Below are 14487 nucleotides of genomic sequence, written 5' to 3' on the forward strand. Positions count from 1 at the left end.
GGAGTTCCTTGAGATGGGCAGGTGGGGGACCCCCTGGTGGTACGTGAGGGGGAGGCTGATTGAATTCTAGTGTATGTCCTCTGACAATATCGAGTACCCATTTGACTGATGTAATCTGGGACCACTGGTGGAGGAAATTGGAAATTCTGCCCCCTATCAGAGTGTTGGTATAGAGGTTGGGTGCAGGCAACTGATGAAGGTCAGTGTTTTCTTGCTATTTCTTTGGCTTTATAAGACGATTTTCCTCTTGCAGCTTGCCGGAAGTGTGTGGATGACGGTTGTCGATAAGTATGCGGCTGCTGCTGGCCAATGGTGGAACGAAATTGGCCCTGGTAGGATGAGTATTGGCGGTACTGGTGTGAGCCGCCTCTATAAGAATAAAGCCCCCTTCCTCTCGCTCCTCGAAAGGGCTGTCTTCTGTATTGCAATGTACCCAGGGATCTGGCTGTTTCGGTGTCTGTTTTAATAGATTGCAAAGCATCATCTACATGCTTACCGAACAAGAGCTTACCATCATAGGGCATGTCCAAGATCTTTAACTGCACCTCTGGTCGAAACGATGTAGCTTTCAGCCACCCCTGACGTCTGAGTACGGCCGCTCCGGCTAACTGGCGGAAACCTATAGACGAGACATCTATTGCACAGTCTATAATCTCAGCCGAGATCTTCTCACACTCCTGTAATATTTTGCGCACTTCCGCTCTATTATCTTCAGGCAGTAGCTCTATAAACTGCGACATGTCGGACCACATCTGGCGGTCGTATCTTCCCAGGATTTCCAGGGAATTCGCTGCTCTGACCGTGGTGGCCGCCATAGTTGAAAATGTTTTGCCAATCGAATCTAACCGTCGTCCCTCCTTATCCGGGGGCGCAGTCAAAGATGAAGACTGATTCCTGGACCTTCGCTGAGCTGCCTGTGATATGACAGAATTCGGCTTAGGGTGACTAACCAAACATGCAGGAGAGTTATCTGGTGCTTGGTATTTCTTTTTGAGTCTTGGTAGTACCGCTGGTATAGAAGACGGGGTCTGCATGACCTTAAGCCCCTCTTCCCAAATGAAGTCAACAATAGGTATTGCTCCTACTGACTTTCTAGTGTCCTCTTTGAAGTCATATATGAAACAGTCTGACTGCTTTGATGTTATTGGCAGTTGAAATCTTTTTGCTGCTCTCTCCATCACACTGTGAAAACCACCAATGTCCTGTGGTGGAGAGTCCACCGGTGGTGGCGTAGAAGGGGATGGCGTCTGGATCTGATATTCATCCCATTCCCGAATGAGTCAGTGTCTTGAATTTCACCTTCCTCCTGCTCGTCCTCTGACGAAGGTGGATCAATATCCTGCCCAGGTTCCGTAGAATCTGGTAGCCGAACAGGAGTAGATAGATATCGGTGTGTGTGGAGGTTGTACCAGAGTAGTGGAGCCAGGTGGAGGGAATCTAGTGTAATAGCCCTGCATCATCTGCTGAAGACTGGCAATCAAGGACACAGGCATCTGGATTGTCTGCTCCTGTGGTTGTACGTGACTCTGCGGCTGTTGACCTAAATAGAGCTGGTCACTCTCCTTTTCATCCTCCTCCTGACATTTAATGCGTAGTTCTGAAGGGCTACGTGCCACTGGGAAAAAAACGTCATCTGAATATATGTCATCCTCCTCATTAGCAAACAGATGCTGCGGGGTACTGGCGAGACTTTACTAAGCGATGTATGAGAAGGTAACAGGTGAGTAGATTTACTCTTTATCGGCAGAATCCTTTGAGGTAAGAAAGGAGATTCTCCATATTGGTTGGATAAAGACTCAGGGAATTGAGCTGTCGACGGGGTTGTCGTTGACGGTACGTTCGTCGAAGGTGTTCTCGATGATGGTGTAGGCGTCGACGGAGCCGTCGTTAGTGTCGTCATCGGCGGTGCGAGCGTCGAAGGAGCTGCCGTCAACGGAGCTGGTATCATTGTCGATGTCTTTGACGGCAAAGTAGATTGTCACGCCGTCGTCGATGTGTCAGTCAGTGGGATCGTCGACGAAGAGCTTTGGAGCGTACCCGTTGATGAGTGCGTCGACGATAGAGACCTCACCTTTTTCCCCGCCGGCGGTCTCTTTGTGATCTTTAAGGTGTGGGCAGGTGAGGGACCGTATTTTAAGCTTACTGACGTTATGGTTGAAGCTGACAACGGAGATCAAGTAATAATCATTGGCGACGACGGAGCTGTAAATGTGGCCGTAGCTGTTGTCGATGAAGGAAGAACTGCCGTCGACGATGTGGTCGTCGACGGTTTGGAAATCTTGGATGTCGACGGTGGTAGGGAACTTGAAGATCTTTTGAACTTCTTTGATGTGGTAGCTGGAGTAGATGGCTCAGAACAAACCTTACCACTATGTTCCCTGGAAGTTGATGGGTGTTCCTCAGGTCTGTCCTTAAACACATGCAGCTTCTTAGCTGACTTACTGCTCTTGGGGGAGAAGCTCTCCACAGACCTTTTCCTCTTTCTTGAGGCCACTGATGTATCGCTGTCCTCCTCCTCAGAGAAAGTTTCTCTGGATTTTCGCTTTTGAAGCCAAAGCAGAAGCCTGGCTTCTCTGTCTCTGAGAGTCTTATTAGGAAATGTCCTGCGGATCTTGCAATCCTTGACCTTATGTTCAGGATGGAGACAGTAGTTGCATTCCTTGTGAGGGTCTTCACAAAGAAGCCTTAATTTTCCACAGGTACCAGAAGGTCTAAACAAACCTTTTCTAGCTGTAGACATGATGGAGAAAGAGCCACAGCGAAGCTAAGAGTGAAAGCTGAATAATATCTCCTAAAGAGAAAGTAAACTGAGCAGAGCTCAGGGAGACTCCCTTACACACGATGTGCAGTAGAAAATCTGAGAGACTGAGCCTCTGTGCTGAGGATTCTAAAGGGGTGGTCTCGCCTGATTGGCTGAACTTAGGACCTTTCCTAATGAGGCCGATAGCTAGGAAAGTGAATTTATTTTTGCCATTTACTACAATGAAAAAAAAAAGGGATTTATCTATTTATTGTTTTCTTTGTACCGTGGGACTCCCACTTCGACGCCGGGGAATGATTCAAGCATGTGAATCTATGAAAGATACCCCAATACTGGAGAAACCTAATTTGTCTCCCCATTCTTAGACCCAACATGTGGACGCCATCCAGCACTTGCGGTCCTTGCTCAAGCACAACTGGCGCAGCAAGGTTCTATCCAGTTCTGCCTGGCATGTCTCCAAGGGTGTAACTGCCCCCCGGGTGCCTACAGTCAATATGCATCAGTGAGGTTTCACGCTCACCTATTCAGCAGTGTTTTTCCCAGTCATCTTCCCGAATAAAAGAACGGACCACCCGCCTCATGCATGCTGTGCCCGCCTCCCCCAGCGTTTGTGGCTGACTCCACAGAGCCCTCGTTATTTGCAAGGTAAGCCTGGAATTCAATGGGAAGGTGGTCTGTGAACTTTTCATCTCGGAGGAACCAGACGTTAGTCGTCAGACAGGGCCGGTTCTCCCAGGGGACAAGTCAAACCGAAGAGTGACTGGAGCATGGTTCAATATTCCACAAGACAGGATCTGGGAGCCCAAGCTGCATAGAAGGTTGTTAGCTGGCAAAAGCAGATAGTCCAGTCGGGAGCAGGAGCTGTGAGTTACTGAGGCATGTGTAGAACCTAAGTCATCTGGATGCTACATTTTCCATGAGTCGCTGAGGCCAAGTCCCCTTGTACAATCCCTCAGGCCCTGGTTGCATCTAGGGTTGGAATTCTCCAGACAACACCAGTTTTACGGGTCCATGAAATCATTGAAATCACCTCCTTTGATTGTCATTGTCTGCGGAAGAGTAACTATTATGTCCCAGAGGGCTGCCAATGTAGTCTGGTGTAGGGTGAGGGGGAACAAACACATAGAAGAATATGTAAGGTGCCTTCAAGTGAGCCCTTCAGCAGGAAACATCTTCCCTGGGTGTCCTGTGTGACCTTGGTAACCGCCATTGGGAAGTATTTGTGGAGAAGGATGCGTACCCCCTTTGCCCCTAGCATTCCTGGCGTGGAACATCCTGTCATAACCCTTGTGGGCCAGGAATTGGCAGTTGGTGCCTAAGAAGTGTGTCTCCTCTAGCCTTAGTACCTGGCGGTTGTGGTGCTGAATTGGAATACAGCCCCCTCTTAATGCAACCTAGTAGGTCAATGACATTCAAAGTCAATACTGTGAGCGTGTGAGACATGGGTGTCAATCTGCGTGTAAGGGGTCAGAGTGTGTCAGCAATAGCAGAAAAAGGGAAGTAAGTGGCGAGCTGCCATCAAGGGGTTTCCACGCAAAGGCACATTCTCTACCCCTGTGTGAAATGTGTGCAATGCAAGGAAAAATACAAAATAAACATAACCAAAACAGGCTGAACATTCACAATTTCCAACCAACATCCCGCACCCTATATTTCACACGCATAAAAAGCATCTATCACCCATACCCAACAAGAGAAAAACTAAATTGTTGCGGGGAGATAATTCTGAGCGGACCAAAGAGTCTCCCATCCATTGCTCCCAAACTACTTAGAACAAAATTTGTGTGGGATGTAGCAGTGCTATTGTGCAAACAAAAATTTAGTTTGATCAGCCAGATTGTGTATGAGCGATGGGGTCAGGTATTGACTGTTGCCCGTGGAATTCTTGGGCTGATGGCTTCCACCCCCTCACACCTCAGAGTCTGTAGTTGCGTCCATGTCCACGTGGCCAGTCAGGCGGCGACATGATCGTTGATACTTTTCCTGGCCCCCCTCCCCCCTCTGGCATTGCCCGTCAATTTGGGGAGACTCCCCAGGGGAGAGGAGGAGGATTATTACTGATATTAGCAAGGCCAGTGGATAACAGGTAGGTAGCTGCAGGAGCCCCCGGCACACCCCCCCCACCCCCCAACCCTGGGGCCGAGAACCTGCACAGGCGAAGTGACATATTAATAAAGGGCCCAGAATCTTTGGGCAAGAGTTCCTAGGCCCTTTAATGGCAGCATCTGTCCTGTAGGCCAAGCATCTCTCCTGCTATTAGATTTTGAAAAGGCTTGGACTGGGTCTACCTGGACGAAGCGCTTGGTGGAATGGACCATGGCCCTCTGTTCCGAGCATATCTAAGAGTCCTTTACGAAGGCACCTGAGCTCGTATGCGGGTGAATGGTGTCTTATCAGACCCTTTTCTGGTGCAAAGAGGCAGTAGGCAGAGGTGTCCACTGTCCTCTTTGTTATTTGCACTCGCTATTGAGCCACCGGCAGTGTGGATCCAGTGTGGTGCCCTGGTGCGGGGTTTCAACTGTGAGGTGGTACTGGACGACCAAATAGCCCTACATGCGCACAATGTCCTCTTATTCATGCCCAAACCGGCTGAGACAGGGCCTAGAGTGCTACAAATCCATATATTTTGGGGGGGACCTCGGAGCTCTAAATCTGCTGAATATAGAGGGAATCACAGTGTGAAGCCTGGCAAACAACGAATCCGGTGCATCAAGTCATTTTTCAGTACCTGGGTGTGTATATCTCCTGGAAGCCGGATTTGGCGTGGAATTTGAATCTGGTCCCGTAATATGCAATGCCAAGGAGGAGCTTTTATGATAACTTCAGCTCCCTCTCAACACCATGGGTAGGATAGCCCTGTACAAGATGATGATTTTGCCCAAATTTCTTTATGCCCTACAAAATTATCCCTTGTACATTTCAAAGGCTTGGTTCAATTCAGTTCAGGTCATGGGGTGCAGATTTACCTAGGCTGAAGGATCCCATCAGATGGCTTTTGGGAAGTGCAACTAATCAATCTATGACGGCGGTTTGGCCATGGCGGTCCTTCGGATATACTACTGGGCCACCCCTCTACTCCCCATCAATGATTGGATGCTTGTGGGGTGCGATGAACCAACCTACAGGGGAGAGCTGGCTCAGCTGAGACTTGATAACGTGCTACAAGTTTTGTATGGCGGTCTCATTCCATGTGATCTTCCTCAGTTCACCCAGGTGGCCTTTAAAGTGTGAAGGGAAACACTCAGTTGGCTTGGCTTAGACCGTAAACTCACTTCAGAGACCCCACTTTGGGTGGGCAGGTGGTTATCGCAGGTGCCCTCTCTAGAGGATTTCAAGGGATGGGACTCTATTAGCCTTTCAAGACTTGGCGACGTGAGGAAAGGCCAAAATAGGAGATCTTTCCAGAAACTTCAGACAGAATTCTAGATGCCGTCCTCACAGTTCATTTGCTATTTGCAACTTCGGCCATGCCCTGAAGGCCTTTAGTAACAAACGCCGCAATCTCCCCAAATATAATCCCTTGGACAATAGAATCCTTATTTCTCCCTGGGCAAGGGCTGGATATCCCAAATATACAAATCCCTTGTGATGCATTTGCCAACCTCATTACTCCCGCTGAAGGAACTGTGGGAAGACTAGGTAGGATCCCCAGAAGAGGCTGATTGGCACAAAGCCTGTATGGCTCATCGCACCTTGGCTTTATCAGCCAGACTCCGCTTCATTCAATTCAAATACTTTCATCAGGCCTATATAACCCCTCTCCACTTATGGCAAGTGTGGCTGAAGAACTCCCCGGCCTGTTGAAGTGTGTGAGAACCTAAGAGGAACTTCTTTCATGTTGTATGGCAATGCCTTATAATACAAAGATTCTGATCCGCTGTTTTTACTGTGCTATCTGAGGTAGTGGGTACGACAATTGCTGCTGATCCAAAAATTGTACTGCTTGGGTTCCTAGATAAACTGAGTGGGCCAAGGGGAGACAGAACTTTGGTGAGTCTGGGCACACTGATTGCTACGTGCGACATTGCTTGCAAATGGACATAACCGGGGAACCCACTCAATAAGGGATATGGACAAAAGGGATGTATTGGTGTGGAACTATGCAGGAAATGATCTGCGAAGCCAGGGGTTGCCCCGCAAATATGGTAAAGTATGGAAAAAATTGTGAGACTCTCATGGACTGACAATCTAGCCAATATCTGCGATGCCCTAACATAAAAGAGAAATCCTTCAGTAAGTAAATGTGTATGAGGTATGTAGAAGCAAACTTTGGTTCTGGTAAACACATTTTATAAAACCCAAATTGCAGGTGAAGTTAGCAACATTATGCATAATGGCAGAGGCACACCACTCTTAAGACTTTCTTGGCCTTCATTACATAACGTGTGTAAAACTAAATCCCTTACCTCACTGATAGAAGGTTTAGACTGGGCATGAGCCACTTCCCTGGGCTGCGAGTGATAACGCTGATTAGGAAACAAGGTTTTTCGAAGAGGAGTCAAAGTTTTGTTTACACACCAAGGCTTTGCATTAACTGAATGATGTACCAAGCTATGGGCAGAGCGTCGTGGAAATGCACAATGTTCATTTCCCATTTCAGATTTCGCTTTGCTGAAAGCCTCACTTGAATCCAAGGTTCCAGGTTTCTCTTCTAGTTTTTTCAACACAATGTTTTCTGACTGGTATGGGCTATCCTGGCCATTCTGGAAGCGACCCAGAGTGTAGCTGGGTTCAGGAATGTCACTATATTTGATGTACTTGTTAGGAGAAACATCCGGAACAGTGTCCCACCGACATTTCACTTTTCGACTCCCAGTGGACTCCATGACCTACACAATGAGATAGACAAAAAAAAAAATCATCAAGCCACAGTGCAAGGTTTTATAATTAGTCACAGTCTTTACTTCTGTCACAGGTTGAAACACTAATTTGTGATTTTGATATATGTTTCCAGCTATACACTCATGATTAAGACAAGTTCACAGTGACCACCTTTGCAAAACAAGAACTCTAAGGTTTCTCTTTTCTGTCATTTTCCTCCAAGTAAAAGTCAAAACAGAGGGGTTCAACAACATTGAAGCTGATTAGATGTATTGTTCTCCATACCAATGACACCTAGTAATAAAGCTGAGGATTATCAAAAGGCAATAAAGCACCAGAAGGTTTGAATAGTTTAGTGCACATTTGAATTTCTTATGTCACAATAAGCAACTTACTTACCTTTGGTAACAATCTTTCTGATGGATACTCTATCTACCCGACCAATTCCCTCCTCCTGAATCTGTTCCAAGCCCCAGATTGGATCTAGAAACTTTAAATAGCTCTCCTGTGCCCACTGATGCCGCCAAGGACCCATCCTAACCCTGGTATCCATCATATGATATCAGACCATCACAAGGTGCCCCTCAGCACAATAAAGTCACATTCTTGATGTGGAGAGGAGGCCAATGAGAGTAACAAAAGTGGCAGCGCACCAAAACTATCTTGTAGCCTTATTAAAAATTCCATAACCACTGCTCAGAACAGAAAGATGGTGGGAGAGGGAACTGCATGTAGACAAGAGTATCCACCATGAAGAATGTTACCAAACGTAAGCAACTTGTTCTCCTGAGGAATACTTCTACTTGCAGATTTCTCCCATACTGGATCAATACCAAGCATTACCTCCAAGGTGGAGGGACTAAGGAGATGATCAAACCAAGAAGCCCTGCAACACAGATTTAGCAAATTTGCCAGCCCTGAGGAATTCAGAGTCGAGGCAATAATGCATGATGAAGTCATGGGTCGAAGCCAACACTGCAGCCCCGGACAGCGCTCAAGAAGCAGCCTGTCTCCATGAAATGAACCCTGAGGCCATGAGGGGTGCTCTCTTGAGAGTGAAGCAAACCTTGATACACAGCACAACCCAGCTAGAACTTATCCACTTCTGAACTGCTTTGTATTTCTAGAAACCAGCATAGCTAAGGAAAAGCTGATCATTAATCAGGTTGTTCAGGTGCAGGACCCTGCCCTGCTGCAACAGGAGATCCTCCCTAAGGGGCAGCCTGACAAGAGGGCAGATGCTCATGAGTTCGGGATAGCAGGCTCTCTTTGCCTAATTTGGAGCAACTAAGATGAATTGGGCCTGGTCGTTTTTGACCTATTTGAGAACTTTGGACAGGGGTGGTATTGGAGAACCACATACAGGAGTCCTGAGCTCCACTTGAGACAAAATGTGTCTCCATGCAAGAGCCACTTTGGAAACTCCAGCATGCCGAAGTGCCAACATTGTGCATTCTCTACGGTAGTGAGTAGATCTAACCAACTTCTTCCTCAATCTCTGAAGAGACTTTGCCCCACCTCTGGATGGAGAAGCCATTTGTAATCAGCAAGGCATTAACAAATTAGTTAGTCTGCTCTGGCAGACTAACTAATTTCAGTTCAGAGAGCCAGCCAGATGTTCAGAGAGCCAGCCAGATGTTCAACCACCAGGAAAATGCGCTGCCATTCAAGCTTTGTCCAGGGATGCAGGGCCTCTTTACACTGATTCTACGACCCTAACCAGTTATGCTTGTTGTGATACCACATGGGGGTGGTGTCGTCTGAACACCTGAACCACCCTTCCCTTGAAGGAAGAAAAGCTTTCAATGCCTGGAGAATTACTCTGTTCCAATATGCTGATGTGGACCTGAGATTCTGGGAGTTCCGATCCCACTGCCCGAGTCAGTCTCACCGAAATCAAAGACAGAGGCTGAAACATTGGAATAATAGCATGAAAATCTTGGACTCACTTTTCCGGAGGATACACCTGAAACTGCACTATTCTGGGTCCGAAGAATGGCTCAGATCTCTCAGATGTCACGTTTTGGGAGTCACTTTCAGCAGTTCTAAGGGGTGACATTATTTCCTACCCTACACACCATAAAGCCCAACTGTGTGCAGAAATCCAAGTGTTCAAGCAGGTGGTTGAGTGGTTGGAGACATGGATGTCCCAGACACTGGATCCAGCAGTACTCCATGAATTGGACATGGCTTGAAAAGCGCTGAGGACCTAAGTCTGGGTCCAGGCTAAATTGGCGATCCTAGCCACCAAATACATAATATATGAGGCCAGGGAAAAGGCTGACACACTGATCTACTAGTTGGCAAAGAAGTGGAACATGATTCCTCTCTGGAATCCAAGTCAAGGGGCATGGCTTGGTCAGGGACCCAATTCAGCATTTTTATAAAGTGCTATATGAGACCAAGGATTGTCCAACTGCAGTGGTAAATAATCCCATCATCCAGGACTCGCCCCTCACCCGGCTATTACCAAAGGATAGAGAGGCATTAGATCAGACAATATCGGAGGAAGAAATCTTGAGAGTGATACGCAGCATAACTGGAGGGAAGATCCCAGGTCCAACCAGATTCCATACATAATACAAGGCAAATCCCCTACTGACTGTGCCTCTTACCGACCGATCTCGTCTATCAATAGAGAATCTAAAATCCTTGTTATAATGTTGGCTACATAACCGGTGGGGGGTGATCTGAACTTTGATACACTGGGATCAAAATGGCTTCATGCCCAAGAGGGGCACACAGCACTGAATACCCCGCCTACACTTGGTGCTGGACTTAGCACAATGCTTGGAGGAGTGAAGGCAATAACCTTGATTGGTTTTGAGAAGTCATTCAATACTATCCAATGGACCCAAATGATGGCAGTTGGACTGTTTGTGAATTCACTTTAGAAAGTCACACAAAAGGAGCTGAGGTATGCCCTACATATCCTGATGGGTCTTCCTGAGCTAGAGTGGTAGGAGGTGCTAACCCTTCCACCTGAATAGGGCTTTGCCAATCCTTACACAAAGCAGTCTCCCCCGGGACCCAGAGTGAGTCTGGGGCCAGGGCGGGAAAGGTAGTGTCTTTTGCAGTACAAAGACTTTTCTTTGAAGTTAACCTACTTCAAAGTCAGAACTGGGTATAAGTACTGGACCTCTGACCCCACAAAGTTAGAATTCTTCTGGACTCAGGGCATTCTGCCAGGAAGAAGACATGGATGCTGTAGAAGGGACTACCACTCTGCCTGTTGATTTGCTGTGCTGGCCTGCTGCTTCTGTCCTAGGAGTGACAGAACTGGACTTTGCTTTCTACATCCTGCTTCCAAAGGTTCTTCGAAGGCTTGAACTGAACTTGCCTCCTGTTAGAAGTTCTAGGGTCATCATCAAAGGCTTCATCTCCCAGCACCTTGCCTCTCTTACTGAGAATCCTGACTTGCCATGTGGTGCCAAATCCAGTTCCTGGGCTCTTGGGAGCGAGTTCTGTTGCAACCAAGAAGAAACCAAGCATATCAACACCTCCCATCTTGAGCTGCTGGATCCATCTAAGTCGCTTTGCAATAAGGAACGGACGCCTCGCTGCCAACAGCATCACCTACCCTGCAACCGTAAGGACCAGACGCCTCACCTCCCCAGTTGCAGAAAGGAAGCGACAGCACCAGTTCCAGCGACATCTCACATCCTTGACTCTATGCAACGTCTTTGTTTCCTTATCGTTTTCAAACGTACTGTACCTGGGGTCCGTGTGATTACCTGACTGGCCTACACTCCCTCGCGAGTGGCGTATGACTGTTGGAAAAGGCTGTCAATATGCTGTAGTAGCCCCAGCGGGAGGTCTTGTGTTTCTAAGCACTTTAATAATTTAATCTTTAAAAATGTGTATCTTTACTTGTGTAAATTGGATGCTTGTTGTTTAGGTCTTGATTTACTCAGGAAAATATTGACTATTTTCCTAAAGTTGTGTGGTGTACTTCTGTGGTGCTTTCACTGTGTTACTGTGTGTACAAACATTCTACACATTGTCTCTGATAAAAGCCTGACTGCTCGTGACAAGCAACCAATGGGGTGAGCAGGGGCTATACTAGCTGTGTTCTTCCCTTACCCTGACTAGAGTCAGGGTCCATACTTGGTCAGGGTGCAAACCACTGCCAACTAGAGACCCAATTTCCAACAATGGCGGGTTAAGACTAGCAGACATTCGACAATACCATCAGGCCTTACAGTTATTTCCTATAAACAACTGGCTCTATGCAGATAGGGCAATCTCCACCATCCAGCTGAAGGTGACTTGGGGGAGGAGGGGTGCGGAGCACCCTGCACAGTTACACATTGACAGAGTGACCAGGGATCTTCAAGATGTTACCCAGACCACGACTGACAGCTGCTACTGCAGGACAAGAAATGGCATGGAAGTCTTACTAAACAAATGTCTCTTTGGTATGGGATATGGTTGCCATCAGTTCCAGACTTAAGCGGATTTGAAGAAGGTGGGATGCTATCGGGATCTCTGTATTACGAGACATATGGGAAATGACAAATTAAATCATGTGGTCAGCTCCAGGATGATTTTGTGCTCCCCAATGCCCGTTTTTGATACTTCCAGATCCAATTTGCCCTGGAAACATCATTCCAGACTTTAACCAATTGGAAACTTAGCTGCTAATGGAGCGGCAAGGGAGAGATAGAAGAGCGACCATGGCCCGTTGGAGGAGGAAGATTGGGTGGAGGCAAAAATGGCTGCTAGTGAGCTTGTGACAGCAGCAGTGCTTCGACTCATGCAGTACAAATATTTTGTTAGGATGTACATTGCACAGGCATGTCTGCACAAAACAGGGAGGGTTTTCACCCTGGCTTGCAACAGATGTGGGGAGGCTGAGGGTACCTTCTTACATACGGTGTGGGAGTGCTCACAATATCTGGATTTTGGTCAAGGAAACATTCAATACTGGCTGACATAGTGGATGTTAGACCTGGCATCCTCAGAGTGGTCTCCCTCCTAACTTTTTGCCTGTGCTTCCCAGGTTGTTGCTGTGTCCTAGACTCTGGTTTTGTTACTCTGGGCACTTTACCACTGCTGACGGTGCTAAAGTGCAAGTACTTCCTATGTGAAATTGTATGTGTAGTTGCTTTATCCATGATTGGCATATATGATTCACTAGTAAGTCCCTAGTAAAGTGGTTTGGATGTACCCAGGGCCTGTAAATCAAATGCTAATAGTGGGCCTGCAGCACTGATTGTGACACCCACATGAATAGCCCTGTAAACATGTCTCAGACCTGCCACTGTAGAGTGTGTGTGCAAACTTGCACTGCCAATTCGACTTGGCAAGTGTACCCACTTTCCAGGCCTAAACCGTCCCTTTTTATACATGTAAGGCACCCCTAAGGTAGGCCTTAAGTATGCCGTTGGGCATGGTGCAGTTTATGTTAAAGGTGGGACATGTAATGATGTGTTTTACATTTCCCAACACTGAAATACTGCCAAATTTGTTTTTCACTGTTTCAAGGCCAAGCTCTCTCAAAGGTTAACATGGGTGCTGCCTTTAAATAGCCTTAAAGTGCAGTGTCCCTTTGAGAGCAAATAGAAATAAGGAGTTTGGGGTCTCTGAACTCACAATTTAAAAATACATCTTTTAATAAAGTTGGGGTTTAGATTCTTAGTTTGAAAATGCCACTTTTAGAAAGTAGGCTTTTTCTTGCTTAAACCATTCTGTTTGTGGATTCCCTGTCTGGGTCAAACTGACAGTTGAGCTGTTTATGAATCTCCTCTAGACAGTGACACAAAAGGAGCTGGGTTATAGACTGCATATCCTGATGAGCCATCTGAGGTAGAGTGCTCACTTACACCTCGATGGGCTGTGCCTGCCCTCACACTTGCAGCTGTTGATAACGCTGCAAACCCCACACATCGCGGAATTCTAACACCGTGCGACCAGATTTCTCATGCATCGTCACTGAGCTTCAAAGTCATTGTGAACCTGCGTGGATCTGAGGTGCCCTGTCTGCAATCGATGCATCTCTCTCTTGCGAGGAAGAAAATCGACATCGCCGACCAGACCGGAGAAGAAAATGATGCACGGCCTCACTTGCGATTCAGGAATCGACGCATCACTGAATTTTAAGACGCTCGCCTGTGCGGCTTTATTTGTGACACAATCCAGGTACTTTATGTAAAAAAAATGGTTCCATGGAATATATTTTGACTTGTATATGTTGGATTCTTGCTGCTTTGTTTGATATAGATAAATATTACCTATATTTCTAAACTGGTGTGGTGTCCATTTTGTAGTGTTTTACTATATTACTGTGTGTGTTGGTACAAATACTTTACATATTGCTTCTAGGTTAGTTTGTCCTTTGCCCGGACTAGAGTGAGGGTCCTTGCTTGGACAGGGGGTAACCTGACTGCCAAAGACCCCATTTCTAACTGCCCTGACTAGAGTGAGGGTCCTTGCTTGGACAGGGGGTAACCTGACTGCCAAAGACCCCACTTCTAACAGTGGGTATACTGTCCGGCTGGAAAGGAAACTGGGCTTGGAAACAGTTGGGAGCACTGGGGTTGATGATTGTTAAACGGGAGATAGCGTGGATATGGGGGGCAGCAGTTACCTCAACCATGGTAGAGTGGACTTCACCTATGGGCTTCTGCACTGTTGTGGATGAAACGGTATATTTGGGGCTGGACTGTCTGAAGAAATATATTAAAAACCTGGTCTTCATGGTGGACTATAATTAACAAGCTAAAAAAAAAACTGATTTGCGGTGGTGAGGGAGGGGGAGTGGGGGCTGGGACAGGGAGAAAGCCCTGAGGTGTAAGCTGTATTATTCTTGCATTGCTTGCATGCTTTTGTTCATGCATTGTTTTTTCAGGCAAAATCTAATAAAATGTTCTAAAAAAAAAAAAAAAAAAATAATAATAATAATA

At 46.8% G+C, this 14487-nt stretch overlaps 1 protein-coding gene across 1 annotated transcript in view; it reads right to left on the minus strand.

Annotated features, from left to right (window-relative positions):
- LOC138259583 (uncharacterized) overlaps nucleotides 1-14487 on the minus strand; it is a 263081-nt gene that overhangs the window by 149470 nt on the left and 99124 nt on the right. The window contains exon 3 of the mRNA XM_069207417.1: nucleotides 7168-7590. Coding sequence (XP_069063518.1) covers nucleotides 7168-7587 — 420 coding nt within the window. The 5' untranslated portion in view covers nucleotides 7588-7590. The remainder of the gene's footprint in view (nucleotides 1-7167; nucleotides 7591-14487) is intronic.

This window comes from Pleurodeles waltl, chromosome 9 (assembly GCF_031143425.1).
Source record: "Pleurodeles waltl isolate 20211129_DDA chromosome 9, aPleWal1.hap1.20221129, whole genome shotgun sequence".
Taxonomy (NCBI): Eukaryota; Metazoa; Chordata; class Amphibia; order Caudata; family Salamandridae; genus Pleurodeles; species Pleurodeles waltl.